Genomic DNA, 27,778 nt, shown 5'->3' with positions numbered 1-27,778 from the left:
AAATATTTTGTAACATCTGAACTACTCACTGATGATTTGGTATATACAGATTGTATAAGGAGTATGCCATGAGATGCTAAGGTCATTCAGGTGTTGCTGGGATTAAAAGTGAAGTCCACCAGTAGAGACAATTGGACAGATGCCTTATAGGAAACAAAAGTCTACTTAAATGCACTAAAGTCAAGCTGGGAAGGTGGGGTCCAGGGTGGTGGTGGGTGGATCAGTGTCCCAGACTAGACAAATATTTGTAAGTAAACATATCTTTCAATGGCCAACCTGCTTTTCTGGCATGCATGTTTCTGGGAACCGGATATAGGCTCCCCCACCCTTGCTCAAGCATCTGGCACAGCCTAAGGCAATCCCAACATTCCCTTTAAATAGAAACAAAAGTACACAGTTTGATTTTAAACAATACTTACTCTTGCATTGTAGACAAGTGTGGTAAAGAACTATTTAGGGTCAAAAGGTTAAAGACCTATAATAAATCACCTTTGATAAGGAGAAAACTGTGTCTCTACTTAGTGCATATATACAGTAGTAAAGACACTTGTACAACCAGCCCTTTCCAAAGGGAAATCGACATGATGGGATCTTTGAAGAGTCCTGTCTTCATCTTGATCCTCCACCTTCTGGAAGGGGTTCTTCTGAGCAATTCCCTCATCCAGCTCAACAACAATGGCTATGAAGGCATAGTCATTGCCATCGACCACAATGTGCCAGAAGATGAAGCCCTCATTCAACAGATAAAGGTGTGTTCTAAGAGGCAATTTCCTGTGCTTTGGCAATTCCTAGCTAATAGTAATTAAATCATCAATAGGTATAATATTGTGGTAAAGAGAACATGATTTGTCTTGGCTCCAGTTGCTTGACTTGGCAAGATATTTTTACGTCTGGATCTCAGATTCTTTATAAAAGGAAAGCAGTAACTCTTTAGCCACCAGGAATTTCATGAGAAACAAGGTGAACACAATGCACATAAATCCAAGTTAGATGTGCTGTTGGCACTTAACAAATGACATCTGTATTTTCTGCCTGTAGGTTGTCACTGAAAATTGTTTTGTTCTATACAAAGGCAAATTCAGCTGTATTCAGCAGACATTGGTAACTGCACAGCAGGTAATTCCTCTGCAGGATGCTACCACCAGCACATAGTAGGCCCTCTTTTATTCTGCTTGTAACCAATCTGTGATGCTAAATAGGAGTCTGAGGTACAAGTTCTAACTTAACCTTCCCAATAGGCAGAGACGCTGCATATTTTCAACCTGGAAGCAAGGGGTCAGCTCAGAGCTGCCACAGGTTGGGGCAGGCATAGACACACGCTGGCACCTCTTCTGTAAAGGGAGGAAAGGTATTCAGAAGCTCTTTGTCCTGGAAAAGCTGAAAGAGTCATCCAAACTGTCAGCAGGTAGCTAAAAACAAGAGGAAACACTTTCCAGCAGATCACCCTGGAGTCCTTAGTCTGCCCACAGCACATTCACAGTCAGTACTGTGGAATGGGTGAGTATCCTCTGCAAAATGGTTTGATAATAAGTTGTTCTCTTACAGAGCCTGGGTAAGAGCATATGAAAATGCACACTGGTACCTAAGACACCGTAGGAGCTTAATAAACTGTAGTTCCTGGCACTGCTTCCCAGTTACCTGTTTGCTTGTTTGCTGTTTGTTTTAGCAGTGCTTTTACTTTATTGTATTTTTAATTGTTTATGTTTGTATGTGTTACTCTCTTTCATACATTAGTTTAATTTGTTTATGCATTTCATTATTAGGCAGTATGTTACCTTTAGCTTCTTCTTTAGCATTTTAAAAATTAATGTTCTTCTTTGACAATTTCATGATGTATATAATGCATTGTGACTAATAGCCATCCCCACCCAGTCTCTTCTCTCCCATCCCCATCAGCATCCCCTTCCCTAGATTCATGACTTCTAGTTTTGTTTAGGGGCAATTTTGTTGTTGTTGTTGTTTTGTTTTGTTTTGTTTTGTTTTGTTTTGTTTTTGTTTTTTTGAGACAGGGTTTCTCTGTGTAGCTTTGCACCTTTCCTGGAACTCAGTTGGTAGCCCAGGATGGCCTCGAACTCACAGAGATCCGCCTGCCTCTGCCTCCCGCATGCTGGGATTACAGGCGTGCGCTACCACCGCCAGCATAGGGGCAATTTTTGATGACAGTCTGTGTGACACTTGGATGGATGGGAACCATTCATGGGACCCAGGTGAGGTAACCAGTGAGCACACAACGGGAGGCAGTGACTGTTCTCTTTCTGAATCTACCTAGCAAAGAGTTGGGCAGTGAAGGTTAGGGTCCCCTGAGCCCCTCTTCCATTAGGTACCTTTTTACCCCTTCTGAGGGAGGGTTCCTAAAGTCCAGAAGACGCCCAAGGATGCCTCACAAAGCAAACTTGGAAAAATGGAGTGTGGGTGAAGAACCATCTCTGTCTGCCAGGACTCCTGGCCAGAGTATAACTCAAACAGTTGTGGGGATAGAGGGTGGCACCGCTTCCCAGGAAGCCATCCTGCCTAACCCACGGGCCTTCGGACCATCTTCGGTGCAAGCAAGTTCATGCCTGAAACTGGTCAGTAGTCAGCAGAAACCTGGGGTGAGCTTTCGTTGGCCACAGCAACAATGAAGAAAATACTGGGAGAAAGAAACAAGGTAGAAAGTGGACGAGACGCACAGCTGTCTCAGGCCAGTATACTTCAGGGATGTGCTAGGAGAAACTGGCACCTCACTCCAATAACAGCAACTTGGCCTTTCCTGAAGCTTTGAGCCTTCAGGGTGCTTGCCCTCCCTACCTTTGGTGAGTTTCCTCCTGAAAAATATTCATGTCTCACCACAGTTATTAAATTGGCTTTCTAATATGAACAGCGACTGAGTTGTGTGAGCTAAGTTGGATTTCACTACTTTCTGCACAACATGAAAACAGTTAAGTATGATGGTGTCCTGAGGGTCCCTGCTTAGAAAGAGACAGCTCCTACTCTTGGATATCCCAGGTCCGAAGAGTTCAGGGACCACATCCTCCCCCGTGACTGCAGCTGCCTTTCTTGACGCCTCTTCAACCTTTGTTCCAATAATCTTTTTGAGGGGAGATTCTCTACCCAGATCCCTTGTTGGGACGCATCCCCTAATTCAGCTCAGACAGTGTTCAAGGATCCCCTACCTGTGTGTAGAGTAGGGTACTACAGCCGCTCTGTCCCCACGTCTGTGTATGGAGTAGGGTACTACAGCCGCTCTGTCCCCACGTCTGTGTGTGGAGTAGGGTACTACAGCCGCTCTGTCCCCACGTCTGTGTGTGGAGTAGGGTACTACAGCTGCTCTGTCCCCACGTCTGTGTGTGGAGTAGGGTACTACAGCCGCTCTGTCCCCACGTCTGTGTGTGGAGTAGGGTACTACAGCCGCTCTGTCCCCACGTCTGTGTGTGGAGTAGGGTACTACAGCCGCTCTGTCCACCACTACCAGCTCCTGTCATTACTGCCACTGTTCCATGCAGAAGCCTTGTGAGGACATTCCACAGATGAAATCTGTCTCTCTCTGTCTCTCTGTCTCTCTCTCTCTGTCTCTCTCTCTCTCTCTGTCTCTCTCTCTCTCTCTCCACACACACACACACACACACACACACACACACACACACACACACGACAATGGGAATATTTGGAGGTGTCCCTTCAATGCACATAGACCTGTCTTGGCGCTCATGTACCAATTTGTCATTCATCAAAATAATTTGCTCAGTCAGTCAATTAGTCTTTTATTCATTTATATGACAAATATTTGCCAAGCACTCCATTATGTTAGGTACCAGGAATCCAGCTGCCATCAATGGTCTATGCTTGTCCTTAGGGAATACTGGCCCATCCAGTACACAATGTCCCACACCCTTCTCTCATTTAGAGTTTAAAGGTCTATGTGGACATGATGTCATGCTCTCAGAATGCAGAACAGGTGGCATATGCCTCTATGAAAACATATAGACAAGAACATTTACTTCATGCTACTTGCTCTTTCTCCTGGAAGGCATCAAATAGTCACATTTCACAAGTGCATCATAGTCAAGTATTCAAACACAGTCAAGTTTATACCCAATCACCAAGCATTTGTTTGTTGTTTATTGTTTTTAATTCAGGACAATGATAGCATGTTAAATTCTTCTAGTGATTGTTAAGATCTGGGCTTTGGGGGATAGAGATGCAAAGCACTGAGCATGCTTTCTGACTTAGAAAGGGAATCATTACCGCCACTATTTGAAATGGGTAAGGCTTGGAGAAAAAAAGTCCATTCCCCCAGTTTTCCCACTGAGAAGGGCAACCACAAGACTCCTCAGTCACAAGACTCAGCCACAAGACTCAGCTCTGCATCATTAGCTGAGCACCGCCTTCCTCACCACAATGGACTGTCTTCCTCCCATAGCCTCTCCAACTGAGCAGTCTCCTCATGAGGCCTGCTCCAGCCAGGACTTGGCTCCTGCAGTGAGCCCTCTTTCCTTTTTGCAATTATCCTGTCCCACTAACATCTACAAATTATAACCATCCCCATTAAAACAAACAACCACACCTACACCTCTTCTCCCATTCCCCTTTAACTCAGACATTCCTTAACCTGCTGTCTGTAATCACCGACTCCAGGGTCTCACCTCTCACCCTCCTGCTCCATTCACACAGCACTGCCATCTGCGTTCTGCAGACTTGGCTTACCCGTGTTGCACAAGGCAAGGTCCCCTTCCCAGTCTTCCTCTCATCACCCCTGATTCCCTCTCTGTGTACTGACTCTCATCCCCTGTCTCAGAACACCAGAGTTCTCCTCTTTCCTTGTCAACACCCATTCTCAGTCCTAGCTGACCCAATGCCTTCTTCCTACAGCATCGTTGTTTATACACTCTCTCTACTATCTTGTCTTACTGCACCCAGGGAGTCTGCAGGAACACATGCTACCACTGCTCCTTCTTTTCCATGAAATAAAGCTATGTACCATTTGCAAGTACTAAATGATGCTGTTTCCTTAAATCTAACTCTTAACACTGCACTAAAATGAACGTTGCCATAGTATTTAACATTAGATTTAGCCTAACTGTTACGAAATTCTCAGGTATGTCATTTTGTCTCCACTGTTGTGTGCTGTGATAGCCAGAGAATTACACCTCCAGTTCTCAGTTTCTTTCTCCAAGCTTTATTTATGGTTGAGGCATCAAATGCAATGGGGGCTCTAGATGATAGTGAATAAGCATTAATGTTAAGAAAACATTCTTCTTTCTAGGGTGTGCTGGAGTTGAGTTTTTGTTTTGTTTTGTTTTTCACTCTTTGGAGGCCCACCACCCAGCTCCCAAATAAATACACAGAGATTTATTCTTACTTATGAATGCCCAGGCTTAGCTTGGTTTGTTTCTAGCCAGCTTTTTAATTTTTTTTATTTTTTTAAATGTATTCATTTATTAAATTTTTTTCATTTTATATACCAACCCAGTTCCCCCTCCTTCCCTTCTCCCACCTCCTCACCTCCCTCCCACTCTACCCCCATCCACTCCTCAGAGTGGGTAAGGCCTCCCATGGTAGTCAACAAAGTCTGGCATACCAAGTTGAAGGAGAGCCTAACCCCTTCCCACTGTATCAAGGCTGAGCAAGGTATCCCACCACAGGGAATGGGCTCCAAAAAGTCAGTTCATGCGCCTGGGATAAGTCCTGGTCCCACTGCCAGGGACCCCACAAACTGATCAAGCCACACAACTGTCACCCACATTCAGCGGGCCTAGTTCAGTCCCATGCAGGTTTCCAAGCTGTCAGTCCAGAGTCAGTGAGCTCCAACTAGCACTGGTCAGCTGTCTCTGTGGGTTTCCCCATCATGATCTTGATCCCTTCTTCTTCTTCTTCTTCTTCTTCTTCTTCTTCTTCTTCTTCTTCTTCTTCTTCTCCTCCTCCTCCTCCTCCTCCTCCTCCTCCTCCTCCTTCTTCTTCTTTTTGAATGCCGAATGCTGTTTATTGAAGAAGGGAGAAGGTCTTAAATATAGGCTTACAGCACAATGGGAGAACCCTGGAGGGCAGAAGTTTGCTTCTGATTTTTTGTTTGTTTGTTTGTTTGTTTTTTTGAGCTGAGGATCTAACCCCGGGCCTTGTGCTTGCTAGGCAAGCGCTCTACCTTTGAGCTAACCCCCACCCCCACTTCTGATGTTTTACAATCTTGCATCTAAGCTGTTAACGCCCAATATGCTGGATATACAAGGAGCTTCCTTTAAGCATTCAGGAGGGTGGAATCTCACAGGGAATTAGCATAGGGAGGATATCAAGGTCAAGGTCAGCAATCAAGGCAATAGTTACCCAAAACGGGAGCCAGGACCCTACAAGACACCCCCCCCTTTTACTAAAAAAATAAGCTTCTGACTTAGGTTGTGTGGGACGTCAGCATGTCACCTTACCCGTCATGGAGACACCTGTCCAGGCCATACAGGCGTTCTGTCTTAGGTTGGTGAGCGCCCCCCAGGTATTACCCATCTCTGAGTACTCATTATCATCCGGGCTCAGTTGTGTGAGAGCTGCAGAGTTAACTGTTGCCAAAGATCTCTAAGTGGCACTGGGCTTGCAATCTGTGTGTTTGACACAGAAAAGACCTAAAGAAGTCTTAACCCACCCACAGCCAGTAGGCTAAAGGCAGCTGAGCCATTCTCTTCCTTAAAGAGCCTCACTGCAAACTTAAATGACTTGTAATTTAGTCTGTTTTCAGTGATGTTATATATGCTCTCTCTCCTCTAGGATATGGTGACTCGGGCCTCCCCATACCTGTTTGAAGCTACAGGGAAAAGATTTTATTTCAAAAATGTTGCCATTTTGATTCCTGAAAACTGGAAGACAAAACCTGATTATGAGAGGCCCAAACTCGAAACCTTCAAAAATGTGAGAAAAAATTCTTTTTGACATCTTTTTCTTCTGAAATTTAGTTTTTATTTCTGTTCATTTGTTTGTCTCAGGCAAAATAGTATAGAATGAAATGGAATTGCGCCAAAATCCCCCAACTGTGAGTAAGTTCTTTACTGAAATGGTGTGATCATCTTTTCTTATCTTTCAGGCTGATATCCTGGTGTCGGCAACCAGCCCTGCAGGTGAAGACCAGCCTCACACTGAGCATGTAGGCACATGTGGAGAAAAGGGAATCAGGATCCATCTGACCCCCGGCTTCTTAGCAGGGAAGAAGCTGAAAGAATACGGACCACAAGGTATGGACTCAGCTAAAGCATTTCAGCAAGTAACATAGCACAGCAATTGTTTATTAACTACTGTACTCCCTGTATGAGAAAGCCCACAGGTGACAAGAAAACCTGAAGTCAAGCCAGGGAAGCATGCTTTTCATTTAAAACAAGGAGTCAGAGTCATGTTTTTCTGAGCAATAATTTAACATCGGCTTGTGAACCTGCATATGTGGGGCAATTTTAGCTTTATAAATACTATAGTGGCAGGTTGTTTCAGTGAAATTGTTTGGCATGAAGTGTTAGACTTCTATGGATCTATGAGCTTCATTCGACTGAATGAAATCTCCTTCCTGCAGTTCATAAGATAGCCACCAGATGGTGATAGTGCGCTCAGGCTCAATTGATTTGAGTTCCTGATTCAGCAGAATTTGATTCTTGATTCTGTAGTATTCATGAGAGGTTCGCACTCCAATTTTTTAACAAGCTTCCAGGTAGTGCTGCATGGGGTACCACTCTCTAGGTAGCAGACAGAATCATCCTGCTGTCATCTCTCAAAAGTCTCTCTCTCTCCCTCCCTCCTTGGGCAAGGCAGAGGGAAAGGGCAAGCCACGGCCCTGCCTGCCTCACCCCCATATCTTACACACTGATTAGAAGGTTTGCACCTTTGTTTTACACTATTCCATTTCATTTCCATAACCGGAACAGGAGATTCCCAACCTATGACCCAATAAGTATGTGTTGAATTAATTGGTCTATCTATGCCTTTCCAGTCCCGAGCTCATACTAGCCACCACAGCTGCGTATCCACCATTCCTTTAAATAAATTCTTTATATACCATGACCCCAGGCTTTTGCCCTCAAAATCTTCTGCTGCCTTGACAAACAGTTATTTCTTTTCTAGAACTTGAAAGAAAATCTCGTGCAAACCTTTAAAGCAGAGTCTGGATTGAAGTTCTTCAGCATGCCCTCCCACCTAGCTCTCCAAACTCAGCCCACCTGGGACTATAACTCAGAAACATTAAGATGCACATAAGTCACTAAGAGTCATCTAAATATAGCAGATACTTACTGGGTGCCAAACAACAGTCTCTAGATATGATGTGCCCAGATACAACAGGAGAGAAATAATATTGCCTGTCTTCATAGAGATAAGCTACGATGACAGCATAAGATGCTAAGTGCCATAATGAGATATGCTCAAACCACACAAGAAGAGTGTCTGGTCTGGTCTGAGCATGTTAAATGGCAGTTGGCTAGATCAGGGCTTGATATTTTTTTCTTAATGTTTTGGAGACAGAACCTCAAAAATATTGCCAAGGCTCATCTTGAAGTACTGATCCTTCTGCTTCAGCCTCTCGAACAGCTAGGTTTACAGGCACTGTCCACCAGGCCCAGGTGGAAGCCTGGACTTGAGAGAGGAGTGGTAATTACCACTGCAAAGACAGTGAGCGATGCCAACCAAAGAAAGCAGGCGTCAAAGGAACCAGAGGTGAACAGAGGATGATGTGGCCTAGAGCAAAATACTCAGAAATGAGCTGTGATTCAAGAGCACAGAGGTGAACAGCAGGAAAAAGCTGGCGTTGTTAATCACTCCCACACAGTGTAAGGACTTAACTCTTGTGCTGAAAGGCATGTCCTCCACAAGACCACATCCTGTGTGATGAGGCAGCTGCCTGACCAGTGTAGATAACCTCCCGCTCTCATTCATCACCCCATGAACACACAACAGGTCAAAACAAATGTGTGTATTCTATATAACTGTATACTTGTCATATTAGGTCATGTTAAGGAATGCTAGCTCCCAATTTTATTATTTAGAAATGAATAATAAAGTCAAGCAAAACAAGCATTTAGAAGAATTATTTTCTAGTGTGAGGTTATTTTACCACATTTTTTTTATCTTCAGCTGTTTGACTTTTTTCTCACAGAGAAGGCCTTTGTCCATGAGTGGGCTCATTTCCAGTGGGGAGTTTTTGATGAGTACAATAATGAGGAGAAATTCTACATATCCAAAGGAAGAACAGAAGCAGTAAGGTGTGTACATTTTGACTTCGCCTTACCAAAATAATTTTACAGTGCAACCAATTTTTCCTTGAATTACTTTTTTGTTTGTTTGTTTGTTTTTCAAGACAGTGTTTCTCTGTGTAGCTTTGCACCTTTCCTGGAACTTGCTTTGGAGACCAGGCTGGCCTCGAACTCACAGAGATCCGCCTGCCTCTGCCTCCCAAGTGCTGGGATTAAAGGCATGCACCACCACTGCCCAGCCCTGAATTACTTTTAAAATACCAGTTTCTGTCTTATATCAAGTGGTTCTGTTAACTGAGTTCCTACTTTGTGAATTGTGGTGGTATGCAGTCTGCCAGGTGCCTCTGCTTGTGATGTCTGTCACATAGATCCAGAGTCACTGTGCTGTCATGACCACAGGTCAGTTTGACCATTCAAATCTCAGCCAATGGGCACCATGGTCTGTTTGTCCCACTTCTCCTTTCTAAGCTTCCATACCATTAGCTACTGTGTCCTCCCTTAAGAGCAAGGCTGATTTGTGCACATTGCTTTTTGAGATCTAGAAATATCTATCAACTTATTCACCCTTCCACAGCTACCGAGCACATCAGCCTACATGACTAACATGGCTGCTTAAAAACAAACAAAAAAAAAAACAAAAAACAAAAACAAAACTTTGTCAAGTCAAGCATGATGGGTCACGCCTTTAATCCCAATATTTGGGAGACAGAGGCAAGTGGATCTCTATGAGTTCGAGGCCAGCCTGGTCTACAAAATGATTTCCAGAACAACTAGGGATGTTATACAGAGAAATCCTGTCTTGAAAAACAAACAAACCTTTATCTAAACATATTAATAATATTCATTGTCTCTTGTCTTCCAAACAAACTTTTAATGTATATGCAGGCCCAGAAGTAATCAAAACATGATAGCTGTCCAGAAGTTACTCTTTTCATATACTGTAGAGCATCTATGCAATCCAACAGATTGAACCATACTTAATAGAGAAATTGCAGGGACAGTCTCAGCAAGAAGACGGGGGGGGGGGGGGGGGGGGGGGCCTCTATGATCACAGCTGTCTCAATTTCTTCAGGAATTTGTGTCCAATCCAATGGCACACAAAACTGAGGAAGTACACAACAAGGTAGCCAGTGGGGGAGAGCGAAAACCCAAGGTAGTAAAGTGAAGTTCAGGTCGTCAAGGGAAGTCAACATAGGGACATGATACAAAGGGGTCATTCCATGTGCTTTCCATATGTTAGCAATAACTGACCCTGAAATAGGGTGGAAATACTCCACTGAAGACAGCAATTCACTGGAAAGCACAGTAAGAAGTGGTAAAGATAAACCTGAGAAAACTACAAAATGATTATGAAAGGCTTAAAAGAAAACAAAGCCAGGGAGGGTGTCAACACAGGAAGTGTATAAAGTCAACAAAAGTTGATTTATGAATTCTATGAAATTCTAGTATGAAATGCATTTGTGTCTTGTTCAAAGACCCCAGCATTCATTCAGCAAGATCATTCCTGGAAAAGGGTCATAATAAAATGGACTTTTACTTGTCAATTTTTAAAGATATTTCAAAACTGAATTGAATAAAAAATTATATATTGACAATAATTTACATACACAGTAATTTAACAAAATTTGAATAATAGATCTATGAGGAGAGGTGAGATTTCTTAAGATATAAGGAAAAATTTTAACTATGGGAAGAAATAATAGAATCTCTTACAATTGGATAAACTTGTCAAATAAAAAAACACAATGCAAATTATACATATCTATGTACTAAAGTCTATGCATGTAAATTATTAATATTAATACATCTCAAATTAATAAATATTAATATCAAGTCTACATGTAGTAAAAAATCTTTCTATGTGTTTAGATCTTTACACAGTGAAAGTTTTCCTGTGCATTTAAGAATTAAAACAATAGATGATTTCAGTGGCACGTGTGTAATTTCAGCATTCAGGAGGCTGTCTCAAAAACAAAACTATAGAAAGGCATAATTAAAAGAAAAAGGGAAAAAATGTGACTACCCATAAATTAAGAATTTTGTTTTACATTAACTAAGTAGAGTAAAAGGGAAAACAGAAAACAACACATGCTCACAAAAACAAAACAATCCATTGGGTGGTGGTGGCACACGCCTGTAATCCCAGCACTCAGAAGGCAAAGGCAGGTGGATCTCTGTGAGTTCGAGGCCAGCCTGGTCTACAGAGCTAGTCCAGGACAGGCTCCAAAGCTACAGAGAAACCCTGTCTCGAAAAAAAAAACAAAAACAAAGGCAAAAAACAAAAACAAAACAATCCAAGCCTTTAGAATCATAGTGCTCACTGTGGCACCTTAGGAACATTCAAAGCCAGTCGTGATGGCACACACCTGCAATCGCAGCATGCTGGAGGTGGAAGCAGGAGGCTGGGAGGTCAAAGCCATTGTCAACTACAGAGCCAGTCTGAGGCAATCCTTGGACATAAGAGTCTTTGTCTGAGAGGAAGTGAAAAAAACAAAAAAAAAACAAAGACAAAAAAATTGAAACTAAATGAAACACTAATAGAAAAATATACAAAGAAAAGAATACTTAATTCATAAAGAAATAAAAATAACCAATAAACATACGAAATGATCATACTTACTAGAAATTGAGAGAGTCACTTTAGACAGAGATGAGGTCATCTCTTCTTTGCAGGTTATCTCGTGTAGTTGACAGCTCCCAGGCATGGGGTTTAGATTCAGAAATCAAAACAACTTCCCCAGAAGATGACATATATCAGAGCTCTCATTTTTTCCTGTTTCTCAAGCAAATAATTTCATGTTTAAAATAACATTTTAAGTAAATGATAGATAAGCCATATCAAGAGGTTTTCAGAATATGCTCAAAATTTCATTTGAAATTTGATGTTTACACACATTTTATTTTGGATATTTAAAAGTTAACAGAAAAAGTAAATTTAGTAAGTTAGAGTGAGTTCATATAATGTCAAAAGATGAAAATAATTAAAACCACATTGTGCAAAAATGTGCTACATATCTATATATTAGGACTTTAAATATGCCAGCTCAATAATTTTTAAATCAGAAAACAAAGCACTGTTATGCTGACACACGGAAAATCTTCCAACAAGTCAGCAGTCATTTATTTCTGATGGCGAAATATGTTTTTCCCTTCTCTTTATAGTTTTTATGAGTTCTCAAATATTCTTTTACATTTTTATTATTTATATACTCAAATCTGTAATTTAAAAATGAAGCATCGGGGAAAGTATTCCATTTATAACAAACTCCATAAACATACAATATAAAAAATTAATTGTCAATGAACATACAATCACTGTACAAAAACTGTTTGGAATAAAGAATCAGGATACATAGGTAAACACAGGGAAGATATCAACAAGTCCTGTGGGGAAGCTAAGTGGACTCTTGATTTTCTAGAATGAGGAGACTGGATTGAAGGAGCCTGACGACTTTGATCCTAACTCAGGCTATTATAGTACTATTTGTGAAGCCCCTCTGGTTCTTTCTAGCCTTATAAATGACTGGCATAAACTTGGTGCTTTTGTTATATGAAGATATGTAATTTCTTCTTGGTCCAATGAAAAAAAGTCATACAAAATCATACAAATTTCAGGTGAGTTCTGGACCCACTGCCTAAGCATTTAACTTTAATCTGTTTTCAGATGTTCAGCAGCTATTTCCGGGAAAAATCAAATTCGTTGGTGCCAGGGAGGCAGTTGTGTCAATAAAGGAAGCTGCAGAAAGGACCCATTAACAGGACTGTATAAAGGAGATTGTGTGTTTGTACCAGACAAGCAACAAAGTGAGAAGGCGTCCATAATGTATGATCAAACTATTGATTCTGTAAGTGCCTTATTCTTTCCGCTGGTGCTTTAGTGAAGTCATTTTGGTTTTGGTTTTGCCCAAGTGCTCCAGGGGAGGATCAAGTTTGAGAGATACTAGCAGCTTTAGGAGAGAAATCAGCAGTTGGTTCTCTTTGGTATAATCTCAGTTGCAGAAAACAAACATACAGAACTCTTACTGAGTGTCCCACAGGGCCAAGTCTTGAGGAAGAAAAATTAATATGCCATTGTATATTGGGTTTATAGCCCGAATGTACAGTTGGATGGCAAAGGAGTTTGTTGACATTTGTCCATTGCACTCTAAGACCACAGAGGACTGAATGGACAGACATTCTCTAGGAGGCTAGAAGATGAGGAAAACATCTGGGGAGTGAATGAAGACAGGTTTACAAAGCAGGTGATGGAGAAGGATCTCCCTGGTAAAGAATCAGGAGCAAAGCGATAGGGGTGAAGAAGCTTGGGAAGCCTGAAGACCTACAGGATAGAGCAGAAGAAACTAAAGACTCACACTCCACAGCCAGAAGGAAGGAGAGAAGTGAAGGAAAATCAACCCTTGTGACTGCTATTTGCTATGAGAAGCTGCAAGGCTTGTAGGGTGTGAGTAATCATGAACCACACAAAGGGCCTTATAGGGCTACAGAGACACAGCTCAGCTGGTAAAGTGTCTGCTGATCAAGCGCAGAGACCTGTGTTCAGATCCCTAGAACCTATGTAAGAGCCAAGGGTGCCAGCGCTGAGAGATGGAGATAGGTAGATCGCTGAAGGTCATTGCCTACCAATTTCATCAAATAGATGGATTTCAGATTTACTGGGAAATCTTGTCTCAAAAAACTGAGTGTGGAGGGTGACTGAGGAGAGACACCTAACATTGACCTCAGGCCTCCACATGAATACACTTGCATATGCACTCACACAGTCTGTACACACAACACACATAAGACACCACCTACAATATAAATATAGAAGTGTTATTAGAGTAAAAGGGAAGAGTTCTCAACCACTGTGGGGTGAAGAAATTGGAGAAACAGCAAAGTGGAAAGCCAGATTAGTCATGTTCACAGTGTGAAGAAAGGACCATGAGGACTTGGATGATGGAGATTTCACTGAAACTGGGCTGGGGGGTGCAGATTATGAACTATAAGTAGGAAGAAATGACTAGCTCTTGGTTGTTTTGTTGAGGGAGGAGAGCAGAAACCTCCTCATTTCTTGAACTGGGTGGCAGTGTTGGTAGTGCTGACATCAAGTAAGGAAATGCGTAAAGAGGGTGAGGAAGCAACAGAGGAAAGTGATGTGGTCATTTTGAAGACGTGGGGTTTGAGAAAAAAGATTTCCAGGTACATTTTAGAGAGAGCTGGAATGATGTGTGTTCGAGGTTGAATGCAGCATGCTAATTAATGGGGTTCAGGAAGTAAAGAAATGGAGTCTGGTAGTCTGAAGATGGAGAGATAAGATTAGACAGAGACGAATACTGAAGAGTGTGGTGTGAAGGATGATGTCTTGGGTAGGAAATCTGAAGAATAAAGGAACCCACCTTAGAGCAGGTGGGTTGTTCACTGAGGTCCAATGAGGCTGAAGACATGGACGGGAACCCAACTTCAGACTGATTTTCCCCAGAAGTGGCATGTACCATTGTGACACAGAGCCATGGTTATAAGCGAGCAGAGGAGCCTGAGGATGGGGACATAAGGAGGTTATTTTGTTAGTTATTTTAACAAGTATATGACTGTTATAAGCATCATTATATTGGCAATTTCAGGTGGTTGAATTCTGTACAGAAAAAAATCACAATAAGGAAGCTCCAAATGCCCAAAACCAACGATGCAACCTCCGCAGCACATGGGAAGTCATCCAGGAGTCTGAGGACTTTCAACAAACCACTCCCATGACGACTCAGCCTCCCACACCCACCTTCTCACTACTGCAGATTGGACAGAGAATTCTGTGTTTAGTTCTTGATAAGTCTGGGAGTATGACGGTACGTTCACTGAGCTTTCATTTGGGGGATGTGGATCATAGGTGTGTGTATATGTATGATACAATCTGGCCCGCAATTTGGACTTGGTGGAAAATAAATACAATGGGAGTGTCCAAACCTAGCAATAGCTCTGTCATCAGAAACACCCACCTTGGACTGGAGATATAGCTCAGCTGGTAAAGTGCTTGCCTTGAAAGCATAAGGACTTGAGTTCAAGGCCCCAAACTCACTTGTGATCCCAGCACTGGGTAGGTAGAAACAGACAAATGCCTGTGAACCTGTGATCAGTGAGCTCCAGGTGGTGAGAAGCACGAGTGCGCGCGCACACACACACACACACACACACACACACACATACACACACACACACACACACACACACACACACACACACACACACACACACACACACATACACACACACACACACACACACACATACACACACACACACATACACACATACACACACACACACACACACAGAGAGAGAGAGCTCACATTGCCTCATTCCACAGACCCAGTATCAACTGTCCCTTCTGTCAAATTAAACTAATGTCAACTTATAAGCAAAGATCTGATTAAAAGGTTAATATTGCTCATATTTTGTTAACATACATAGGTCTAGAGTTCCATATAAGCCTTATTTAGACCTATTACTAATGCATTGTATTCCAATGATTGCCTAATATATTTTGTCTTTTACTAGTTACGCAAAAACTCTAAAATTTTACCCAAAGTGGTTGGTAGGTACAAATGGGAAACAGGCCACACAGCTTAATTATACTCTCGCTTGGGACAGTCACTTCCAAATACCCTTTAGCCTGGTCTGCTGTTGGTCTGTTCATTTAAGGGTCAACTTGACCATTTTTATTTACTTGCCTTTTCAGAACGATAACCGTCTTAACCGAATGAATCAGGCAAGCAAGCTTTTCCTGCTGCAGACCGTGGAGCAGGGGTCCTGGGTCGGGATGGTGACATTTGACAGTGCTGCCTACATACAAAGTGAACTCAAGCAGATCAACAGCGTTACTGACAGAGACCTGCTGGCAAAAAGTTTACCCACAATATCTTCAGGAGGGACGTCTATATGCTCTGGGCTTCAAGCAGCATTTACAGTAAGGCCTGTACCTTATGCAATAGTTTGCAACTCTTGGTGATTTTTGCTCCTATGAAATTTTTATGTCCAGTGTTTCCATACATGGCTGGTGTCAAATTGAGTTCTGTGACCAAGGACAAAGCAGTGGTCAAAGGGTACAAAGATACTGGCCTCCAGAGTTATCACTAATTCACTTCTTCATGCTTCCATCCTTTTCTGCACATAGGCATTCAGGCTTTTCTGTGTGCATGCCTGCAGTATGTCTCGTGTGCCTCCTCTATCAGCTCCACTGGGTTACACATTCTCAGACACTATGGCAGAATCACCTGTTCTTACCTGATGGTTCAACTCAGTTACCATTGTCCCCCTGTGGGAAACATGGAAACTCCAACCTACTCCACAGAACACAGTAATGAGAAATTAGACAAAGGGATCCAAACTGGGCTGCCGATCTTACTTCCTAGTACCAGAAGGGCTTTGGTCAGACCAAGGTTATGACCACAGCTCTGAGACCCCCAGGCACTGGCTCTTTTCCATGTCCACAGTCTCAGCACTTCTAATATCATCAAGGTCACCTTGTGTAGTGGCCTCCTGTCAGCACAAAGAGACAATGCAGTGGAGAGAAGTCCCCTGTGCCTGCATCTTCCCCTCCAGCCTTCTGGCCACACAATCTCATTCTGAGTTCTTCATCCAGATAATGGGGCCTACTTGATCTTGACTGTTTGCCCTGTGTTTTGGTCTCTCTCCATCATTTCAGTGGTGTGTAGAATCTGGTCTTCTTGAATAGATCACATGTGCCTTTATTTAATTTTCTTTCCATCATAATCTTATTTAACATTGGCATATGGACTGTCCTCTATGCCCTATTAAAAGCATATCTGGGTACACAACTATAGGAAGCACTTTGGAGATTGGAGGTGGGAGGGTCAAAGGTCAAGGTCATCCTTGTCTATAGAGAGAGCTTGACACCTGTGTAGGCTACATGAGACCCTGTTTCAAAATCAAACAAAAGCTGTGTGTGTTGAAGGTGGGGTTGGACAAAGTGTTGCTTTAATAATAAGCATTAAAAGGTAACTACCTCTGTGATCTGGGTAACACTGTCCAGTCAGAACCTATGACACCATCATGCAGTAAATCTTGTCAGACAGTACAAAGCTAAAGCTACAATCTCCTCTGGGTCCACGGTCCCTCAGCTTGTTCCTGATGCTTTCAGAAGGTGTGTTAGAACCTCTCTAAGCCTCTTGGGGAGAGACTAGATGAAGGAAACTCAAAAGCCCTATGCCCTTTCCCAGAACCGCCTGTCTCTTGGACCACCCTGCATTGTCCAGCATCCTTTCTGGGCAGGCTAACAGGAAAAGATCACTGTAGAGTTCCATGACATTGAAGTGCTACAGCAGTGTCACTGTGAGACAGATGCTCCTCCAACATCACCAACATGCACTTGTTCCCTCTGCAATTGCTCCTTCTTGCCCATGTAGATGCAGTTTTCACAAACACCCTGCCCACCCCAAGACTGATTCCCACTCTTAATCATGTCTTAAAAGGTAATTAAGAAGAAATATCCAACTGATGGATCTGAAATTGTGCTGCTCACTGATGGGGAGGATGGCACCATCAGCACCTGCTTTGACCTAGTGAAGAAGAGTGGGGCCATCATCCATACAGTAGCTCTGGGACCAGCTGCTGCTAAAGAGCTTGAGCAGCTATCCCAAATGACAGGTGAAGGAAGATCTGCACAGACTTACCACTATTGCTTCCAATGGTCCCTGAACTCCAGTGACCTGAGGAGTCAGGACAAGTGAGAAAAGGAGAGATGGGTAACCTCAGCCAATAGCTATGCTTCTCCCAAATGACCATTAGAACTGACCACCCTTCTCACTAAGGTCTTGGTTCCAGTCCAAGGCCAAACTATAGAAAGTCTAACTATGCTACACCCTAGCGACAACTTGGGAGCCCTTCCTGGATACCTTATAAGTATTTAACTACCTGAGAAAGACAGGAAGGAGAGGAGGGAGGGGAGAAGAGCCTGGTGAATAAAGCATAAGGCTAGTTCAGTCATGCAGTGCGCAGGCAGTCTCTCCACAGAAGACCAGTATGGTGCAGACAGGCCCCATCTGGCCCTGGCTTCTTTAGCAGAAAGGGTGATCATTTTCTTTTATTTAGGGATAGTATTAGAAACATAAATTATTACTGTTGGGGCCTAATATATCTGCCCATGTTGTCTAGGAGCAGGGCCTGAGATGGATGATTTGATACATGTGATTATAGAAGAAGAGTTCTCAAAAGAAAAGAAATGGAGGACAGACAGAGCTGGAAACAGCAAAGGATGGAAACAGATCTACACTCTAATCTCACTCTAGTCAAGAGGCCTCTAGACTAGAAACACAAGATACAGGAGGACTCCCCTTTGCATTGCTATACCCATCAGTCAGTGTGCATTCATTGTTAGAGCAGATCAGACATAAAAATCATTTTTCTGTGAAGGATGGTCCTGGTGTAAAGCAATCCTCTGGAAAATGAAAAGTAGCCATTGGTCACTAGCAGGCAACTCTTGGAGCAAGGCAAATTTCACTCACCTGGAAAAGGACACAGGACGGATATCAGTAGCACTACAAAACACTGTTCCTGACTTTGGATGCTACTTAATAGTTTAAAAGTGACTACCCAAGATGGCCCCATGGGCAAAGGTGCTTGCTGCCAAGCTCACAACCCGAGCTCAGTCCCTGGAACCCATGCTGTGTAAAGAAAGAGCCAACTGCTACAAGCCATCTTCTGACCTTCACACATGCAGGGACACATGCACACACAAATACAAAAACACAAAAAATAGGAAAGACTTCCTATCCTCTTCTTTAGTTATACTTATTCTCCATACCCAAGCTGCCAGGCATGGTATTTTAATCTTTCTTTTACTACACATCCCAATTTTCTGTAACAGATCCTTTGCTCACTATTATTTCCTAATATTGACACACATGCATCTTTTTTGATTTGACATACAAGTTTAAAACCCAGTTTGTTAGAATTGCATTTAAATAATAGGAGTCCAATCAGAGTGGACTAATAGACTTTCTCATGTAGAAGGACATGACCTTTAAAATGCAGATACTCTTGGAGATTTGTGCAGATAATTGAAGCAACTTCATGATGGGCGTTTCTGAAGCTATTCATTACTAGGATTGAAAAGTCAGGACCAGTGGGGCATGGTGGTATAAACCTATAACCCCAGTGGTTGAGAGGTAGAGAAGGTAGAGTAAAGGTCATGCTTAGATAAATAGTGAGCTTGAAGCTAATCTGAGCTACAGGAGACTATGTCTCAAATATATGATATATATACATCAGTGTCAACTTCTGAGTTAATAGGCACATATATTTGACATTGAACGATATTATCTGTCCTGCTATTTTAGCTGTGGCCAAAATGTTGCACATACTTGCTCCTAGAAAATAACTTCTGATATCATAACTGCATTTCAGGAGGTTTGCAGACATATGCTTCTGATCAAGCTCAGAACAATGGTCTTGTTGATGCTTTCGCAGCCCTTTCATCGGGAAATGGAGCTGTCTCTCAGCGCTCCATCCAGGTTGGAATTCTTACTGTTTGGTTTCTCGTGTCTACTTATGCTCACAGATGAGACACTTCGAGTTCTACACTCCTTTGTGTATTAATTAAAAGTCAGAGTCTTCTGCTTGACATCAAACATTATTCTCCAAATGCAACCTTCCTTATTTAAATGAGGCAGTTGGCAATGACTTATTTTGTAAGAAGATGAAATGACTTATATAAAGTGCCCAATAATTGCTCGTAAGCATTTGCTAATGAGTACTCATCAGAATAGGATTGGCTTGTGTTGTCTTCTGAACAGATCATCTATACATTTTCTAGGTCAAGTGTTCAGACATGATTTGCCCTATTTTTCCATTGCTCTAGTCCCTATGCTTTGCCATGACTGTCCTGTAGTGGAGAGGCAGCACTTTGCACTATGGAAACCCGTGCAGTCCATTCACACTCCTAAATCTTCATCCTGGGTCTTCCATTTACTGACTTTGAGTGAAGAACTTTACTTCTCTGAGTCTGGAGCAGAAAGCAACTCTGGGCTAGTCTGGTTCTAAAATGCTGAGAAGCTCAAAGTACCTTTCAAATATCTTGGGACTATTTCTGAGAAGGACAAATAGATTTCAAAGTTCTCTATTAGAGTAATTGCAGAAACTGCATGCGGAATTTTCAACTAGAGAGAATAAACAATCAGCCCAGTGTGAATCCAGACATTCACAATCAAAGTTTGAGTAAACATGAAGGAACAGTGGCACCTCAAAGCCTGGATGAGAGATTCAAAACAATAGGATTTGGGGCCAACTGATGTGCCATGTTTCCAATCGAGGGAGATGGCAATGGCTCCTATGTTGGTTTCCTGCAGAAAATTTAAAAATAAACTCAAGGGCCTTCTTTTGCAAAGAAAGGAATTCACTCCAGAAAAGGAACTCAGCAGCTTAGAAACTCCCAGTCACATCTATGATTTTTTTTTTTAATTTAAGAAACTAGCAAGGAGGGAAATAGAAAGGTGAGCTGGATTCATTTCCTAGCCCACCATGAGAACAAGAGTCCTGTACATCCAGACTCACTTGTTATCTATCCATAGGACCAGAAAGCCTGGCTCCATGGCCATTACCTCTTCTAATAGGTGTCAATTTAGAGATAATGAATTACTACAGAGGAGACAATTCTCAAAACCCCACTTTCTACAGAAGCATTGTTACCCTTTTCCCACCCCAGTGTCTACTCTGCAGCAACCCCATCCTATGCCAACAACAATCGCCTGGTTCGCTGCTTTACTTCAGACACCTTTATAAGGACTGCCATGATGCTTAACTCCGTAATTTGTCATTTTAATTTATATCCTCTCTCCATGGGTAAGAAATGAGTACAGCCAGTCCCCCTTGGGTTTAGTGTAGCAAGAAATGGGATGTTTACACTCGTACAGCAGAATATGATGGGCACCAAAGGACAGCCAGGGAAAAAACTGCATCAAAGCTCATAGGAAAGAGGTGACTCATGTGTCCTAAGAGACAGACATCAGTGAAAGCTTCATGAGGAAAGCAACATTTGTACCAAATTCTGGAGGCGCAGTAAGACTCAGACAAGCAGAGAAAAAGTAATGATGTCTAGGAGAAGCAGAGAGTGTGAAGTTTGGGATTCATAAATCCTTAGAAGGAGGTAGTCTTTTTGGTGGAGAAAGAAATATCATGAAAACTTGAAGCTGGAATAGTAATGTATAACTGAATCCTAAATGACCCTAAATACTGAGCAAAGGACTCGAGAACACATGTAGGCCTTATCATTGGCTCCTGGTGTTCAGGACCTGGTGCTGAGACTCTGAGCTGTAGGCTGGATTGTCCAGGAAGTAAAGCATTTGTCTTCTCCACAGCTGGAGAGCAGGGGAGTAAACCTCAAGACAAACCAGTGGATGAATGGTTCAGTGATCATGGACAGCACAGTGGGGAAGGACACGTTATTTCTTGTCACCTGGACAACACAGGCTCCTCAAATTCTGCTCTGGGATCCCAGTGGAACGAAACAAGGTGGCTTTGTCATAGACACAACCAGCAAGATGGCCTACTTCCAAGTCCCAGGCACTGCCAAGGTACGGTGTCAGCTTCCTTACACACTAGACAATTTTTTTTTTTTATAAATGACTGTAGATTTTTTAAGAGGGTTGAGTATTGACTTCAGATGAAAACTCTTCATTCATTGAAGTCAGTCTGCCACTTAAGTCAAGAGAGAGGGAATGGGTAATTTTATGTCCCCAAATAAAAGGGAAACAACTGAACTTCATAGCAGTCAGGATGACAAACGATCCTCGATGCTCTGGGATTATGAAAATTATTTTCTATCCTTCAGAAACCCATGCCTTGAAAACTCCAGGTAGTGATCAGTAAGGACACAGCTTTTGGGCCTCATTATCCCATTCTAGCTTTGTCTTGACAGTGGGAGCCATGTAGTTAGTCCAAACACATTCAAGTTCGCCTTGACTGATAGAGTCCCAAGGGTGCCCACATCTTTTTAGATGTGCTCACAACACACTGTGAGCACATAGGAATTTGTTGTAAGTCTCTGTTACCCACTGGGAATATCTGCATCTGTTTTGGTCAGGTTGGCTCCTGGAAATACAGCCTGCAAGCGAGCTCACAAACTCTCACTCTGACTGTCACCTCCCGTGCAGCAAGTGCGACACTGCCTCCAATTACAGTGACCCCAATAGTGAATAAGAACACAGGAAAGTTCCCCAGCCCTGTAAGAGTGTATGCAACTATTCGCCAAGGAGCCTCGCCCATTCTCAGGGCCAGTGTCACAGCCTTGATTGAATCTGAGAATGGAAAGACAGAGACCCTGGAATTACTGGATAATGGAGCAGGTAACCATCAAAGAACTGGAAATTAGTTCTTCTACTAAGATACCACTATGGAATAGCTAATGGGCATGGTCTGGTGAGAACAGTTGGTAGTAGGGAACCTGGTGCTGGGGGCTGGCTAAAGAGCTCTCAGCATCCTCATACATGTTTGAAAACATTGGGGAACATGAGGAGGGTCCAGTCTTAGCCTCTACAAAGCCAAAGTGTGCTGATGGTTTGAATTCAATAGGATTGGAGATTGCACAGAACTGTCTGCCTTCCAAACTAAGGAAAGGGAATAACAGCCATTTTCTGTCAAGTCCATTGCCTCCTCAATACGTATGTGCTGCTCAAAGCCTAAAAGCGTAAGCAGCCAAAAGCTTCTATTTTCTGGTCTTCATGTCCTATATACCTTTCTGCTTTCTGTCATCACTCCGTGGGACTAAAGGCTCACTTTCTGGGATTAAAGGTCATGATTAAAGTCACCATGTTTGGCTGTATCCTTGAACACACAGAAATCCAGGTAGATCTCCACCTCTGGAATGCTAGGATTAAAGGGATGTGCTACCTCTGCCTATCCTCTATGTTTAATATTGTGGCTGTTTTGTTCTCTGACCCCAGATAACTTTATTAGGGTGCACAAAATTTTGGGGAACATAATATCACTACACATATGCACATATAAACATATATATCTTCATTTTTATGTTCACCACACACTTTTTAGGTATTACTATCCCTCCATTACTGGTGAAGAAATACTGTCACATTTTAACAACCGAGACAAATTCCAGCACAATTCTAGATTATTCATATATCCATGTGAACTCTAGGTTAGATTCAATCCCCAAGTGAGAAACTCTGCCCATTTTTCTTGCATTTAAGAAATCTGTAAGGAAGAAATACAATTCTGTATTTCTTTTTTTAGAAGATGTCTGTTTACTATGACAGGAGTATCTTTATTAGAATGAATTTTGTAAATGAATTCCCTACTCAAACATCCCTTGGGGAGAAATTGTTTTTCTTCTCCAATCATGTACATAAAGCAATCTGATTTGACTTGGCAGATAATTAGTGAGTTGATAGTTCATGCTATCAGTCATGACAGAGATGTAGAAAATGACAGTTCAGTGTGAGAAGATGTACACATAAGTACATATACATGTACACATACAGTGTAAAGAATTGTAAGGCCTCATTCTATACATAATCAAGCCTCATAGTCCATTGTAAATAATGCTCAGTTTCTCTGTTTGCAAAATGTTAACCCACATATGGATTAGAAATACAGGTGTCAAGTTGCCTTTATGGTATTCATGAATTCCTTCATCTCCTTGTCAAGGTGCTGATGCTACCAAGAATGACGGTGTCTATTCAAGGTTTTTTACAGCTTTTGATACAAATGGTAGATACAGCATAAAAATATGGGCTCTAGGAGGAGTCACTGCAGACAAACAGAGAATGTTACCTCAGAGGAATGGAGCCATGTACATAGATGGTTGGATTGAAGATGGTAAGTGATCTGAAGACTTGACCAAAAGACTTAGGTCTAGAAGAATCATTAAGCCTGTAAGGAAAAGTAATGCAAGACAACTATTTATTTCTGAGTCTTACCTCTATCTTATTGGTGTTTGGGGCTGGGTGATCCTTTGTGATGAGTACACTCTTACATCTTGAAGGATTCTGATGCATCACTGGAATCAATCAATCCACTAGATACCAGTAACAACCCATTCAAAAATGTCTCTAGTCATCCTCCGTTGTCCTGTAAGAGGGCAAAATCCCCCCCCCCACACGTTTGATAACCAATTAGGCAGATCATAGCTTTTTACTAATTTGGTTACAAATCACAGCATCTACAAACTAAAATATAATATCTCTATGTGTTTTACTTTCTTCCCCTGCAAAATAGACTCTTAGAGGGAAGCCCCCGAGCCCACAGGTAGTCAAGTGGGAAAAACAAATCTTTAAGAAATAAGACCATCCATACCACTCTGGGTTTAAAACACCTGCTCAGGATCAGAGTGGATTAAGAGCAAAAGAGTCTAGGACTTCCCTTACAAATTAAAACCAACGACAAAAAAAATGTTTTAAATAAGTGGAATTTGTGAGAAAGTAAATTCTGAATAATTCCATATTCTGGATGGAATACCTTTATTGAAGATGAGTTCTTGGAGCTTCATTGACTTCACAAACCATAGCAGTTTTGAGGCATAGAATTAGCTTTAAATAAGAATGTAAAGCAAATTTTATAATTCCTACATGAATAAATCCCCAGGTATTGATTGAGACAATTAAGTTGAATGTGGGTGGCATATATCTGCAATGTTAGCACTCTAGAAATGGAGGCAGGAAGATCATTGAGTTTGAGACCAACCTGGGCTACATGTAAGGCACTGTCTCAAAATAAAAAGAGAGAACATTGGGATTCTTTTAAAAGCATAAAGTTTTGGAACCCTTAACATAAACTATTTCAATGAGAAATTGTAATCAAGTAAGAAAGATAAAACACAAATATGGAGAATGTAAAAAATAGCCTAAATTAAACAATCAAGGAAATTCTCCAAGGCCAAGGAGATTAAGTAGGAAATAAATAAGAGAGACTATGGCACTCACAATATTATCAAAGTGATAAGCGACTTCTTGAGGCAATGCCATGGTTAAACAAAGACAGTATTTAAACAGACATTATAGAAGACAGGAAAATGGAGACCAGTGAGACAGCTAGGTGGGTAGGAGAGCTTGCTGCCAAGTCTAGTACCTGGAGTTCCCTTCCTGGCATCCACATGTGGGAGGAGAGAACCCACTCCTGCAGTTTGACCTCTAACACCCACATGCTCTTCTCCTACACAAATAACTGACTAAATAAATGTTTTTTTTAATTAAATGAGAGAAGGAATATATCTAGGGCAAATGTTTAAAAAATTAGTTTTTTCCCTATTATAATCAGGAAAAACCTGTTAGGTAAAGAAATGTGGGCCTCCCTTGCTCCTTTTCTTCTTATGAAACCCAATTTGGTGTCTTGTCACCAAGCTTTAAAGTGGAGTTTGTTGGTGGAAGGAGAGAAGGATAAAGGAGAGGAAAGAAAGATCCAGTAAGAAACAGGAACTCTAGCCTTTCAGTGATGTTACTCTTCATATTTTGAATAATTTTTTAACACAGGTGAAATAAAATTCAATCCTCCACATCCTGAAACTAATAATGTTCAAGACAAACAACTGTGCTTCAGCAGGACATCTTCTGGGGGATCATTCACAGCCTCTAATGTCCCCTCGGCTCCCATTCCTGACCTCTTTCCACCTTGCCAAATCACTGACCTGAAGGCCAGCATCCAGGGGCACAACCTCGTGAATCTGACTTGGACAGCTCCCGGGGATGATTATGACCATGGGAAAGGTAAGATGAATGTGATACAGATCCTAAAGAGGAGTTGACCAACCAAGCAGTTGTAGAGCTGAGGTTGGCAGCTGTGACAGAGGCAGGGAATCTCGGATAGCTTCTGAAATTAAAAGTAAAGATTTTAAAAGTACAGGAAGTTGACCTACTTAAGGAATAAGATATTTTATCTCAGAAAAGAAAACTTTGGGATTTTGTTTTTTGGGTTTGTTTGTTTGTTTTTTAACCAATGACAAATGAGGGTTTGTAGTGTTTCTAGAGAAGGGTTGGGAATAGAGGGTAAATGTCTTCGAAGGAAATCTCCCAGTCCTCTAGACTTTGACTCTCAAAGTATCAACATAGAAATTAGGTCTGGGATGGAGCCTAAGACTCTCTGTTTCTAGCATGTATTTATGAAATGCGTGGGCAGCAGCCTGACCTATTGAACTGGAATCTGGTTTTTACCATCCTCTGAGCACATTGATGTTCAAGAAACACCAGCACCAAAAACCCCTTGTCCACACAATGAAGTCAGGCAGTGAGCAGCCTTTTTCCTCAGCCAAACCCCATGCTCCAGAGCTCTAAGTAATCACAGAATGTCTTTATATTCACCCCTTTGTTAAGAATAACAAGTACACACAGTAGGTAGAAACCCTTGTAAATATGGTTTACTGGTTCCGTCTATTCATGGCAACTTCATGAGATAATAATGTAATCCCTAACAGACTTTTAAAGCTCAAGATTTGAGAATTACAAGTCACATTCCCCCCTCATTCTTTTTTCTGTATCTCTCTATTTGTATTTTAGCTTCCAAGTACATCATCCGAATAAGCACAAGCATTGTTGATCTCAGAGACAAGTTCAATATCTCAGTCCAAGTGAACACTACTGATCTCATCCCCAAGGAGGCCAACTCTGAGGAAATATTTCAGTTTGAACTGGAAGACAGTAGTTTTGGAAATGGCACAGATATCTTCATTGCAATCCAGGCTGTGGATAAATCCAATCTGAAATCAGAAATATCTAACATTGCACGGGTATCTCTGTTCATCCCCACTGAAGAACCACCCACATCTGAAGACACAACTCCTCCTTGCCCTGATATTAGTATCAACAGCACCATTCCTGGCATCCATGTGTTAAAAATAATGTGGAAGTGGCTAGGGGAAATGCAGGTGACGCTAGGCTTGCACTGAAATTTCAGGAGATAAATAAATCATTCCTTTCATTGTAGACTTTTCTAAAATGTATTTTAGACTTCCTGTAGGGGGCAATATAGTGATATGGGAAGCTCAAGATCTGGGTCCATGTGTATTAAAAATCATCTGCCCAAATTCTAAGGTTTAATCATTGCTCAATCTTTGAATGGTAATTTTGAATCCTTGGAAGAACCAAATGTTGCTTGTATCAACATGGATATTTATTTGTACAATTTGGTTTTTATTTAAAGAAACATTGCCAAGTAAAAATGACATTCAATTGCAGTTAGTTAATCTACTAACTACTAAGATCTGAGTAAAGATGGTACATGTATGGAAGGGAGGGAGCGCACTGTAGGAATAAATGGCACTCTGGTGGTTTCATGGTGTAGAAACGCACACTATGTTCCTGACACTGCAAGTCAGTGATGCTGAGAGCCACAGTGGCAGGAAACAAGGAAGGGGAGGTAGATTCAGGCCAAGTGATACAGAAATAAACATATATTCCATAATTTTTTACAAATATTTTATTAACAGCTGTCTTAGTTTTCTATTGCTGTGAAGAGATGCCATGACCAAAGCAACTTATAAAAGAAAGCATTCAACTGGGGGCTTGCTTACAGTGTCAGTCAGTCATTACCATCATGATGGGGAGTTTGGCCACAGACGGCAGGCACTGGAGCGGTAGCTGAGAGTTTCCATCTTAGCC

The 27,778-nt window shown here is 41.8% G+C and overlaps 1 protein-coding gene across 1 annotated transcript; it reads left to right on the top strand.

The window, feature by feature from the left end:
- Nucleotides 1–561: 561 nt before the first annotated feature.
- On the top strand, nucleotides 562–27,223 carry Clca1 (chloride channel accessory 1). Its single transcript, XM_036191224.1, has 14 exons — nucleotides 562–749; nucleotides 6,730–6,870; nucleotides 7,043–7,190; nucleotides 9,092–9,197; nucleotides 12,853–13,033; nucleotides 14,789–15,007; nucleotides 15,898–16,125; nucleotides 17,651–17,825; nucleotides 19,584–19,690; nucleotides 21,533–21,748; nucleotides 22,258–22,519; nucleotides 23,838–24,008; nucleotides 25,658–25,891; nucleotides 26,678–27,223. The coding sequence occupies exons 1-14, from the start codon at nucleotides 582–584 to the stop codon at nucleotides 27,064–27,066; spliced, it is 2,745 nt and encodes a 914-aa protein (XP_036047117.1). The 5' UTR covers nucleotides 562–581; the 3' UTR covers nucleotides 27,067–27,223.
- The last annotated feature ends 555 nt before the right edge of the window (nucleotides 27,224–27,778 follow it).

The sequence above is a fragment of the Onychomys torridus genome, chromosome 6 (genome assembly GCF_903995425.1).
Source record: "Onychomys torridus chromosome 6, mOncTor1.1, whole genome shotgun sequence".
NCBI lineage: Eukaryota > Metazoa > Chordata > Mammalia > Rodentia > Cricetidae > Onychomys > Onychomys torridus.
This window is presented reverse-complemented; position numbering and strand designations above follow the sequence as displayed.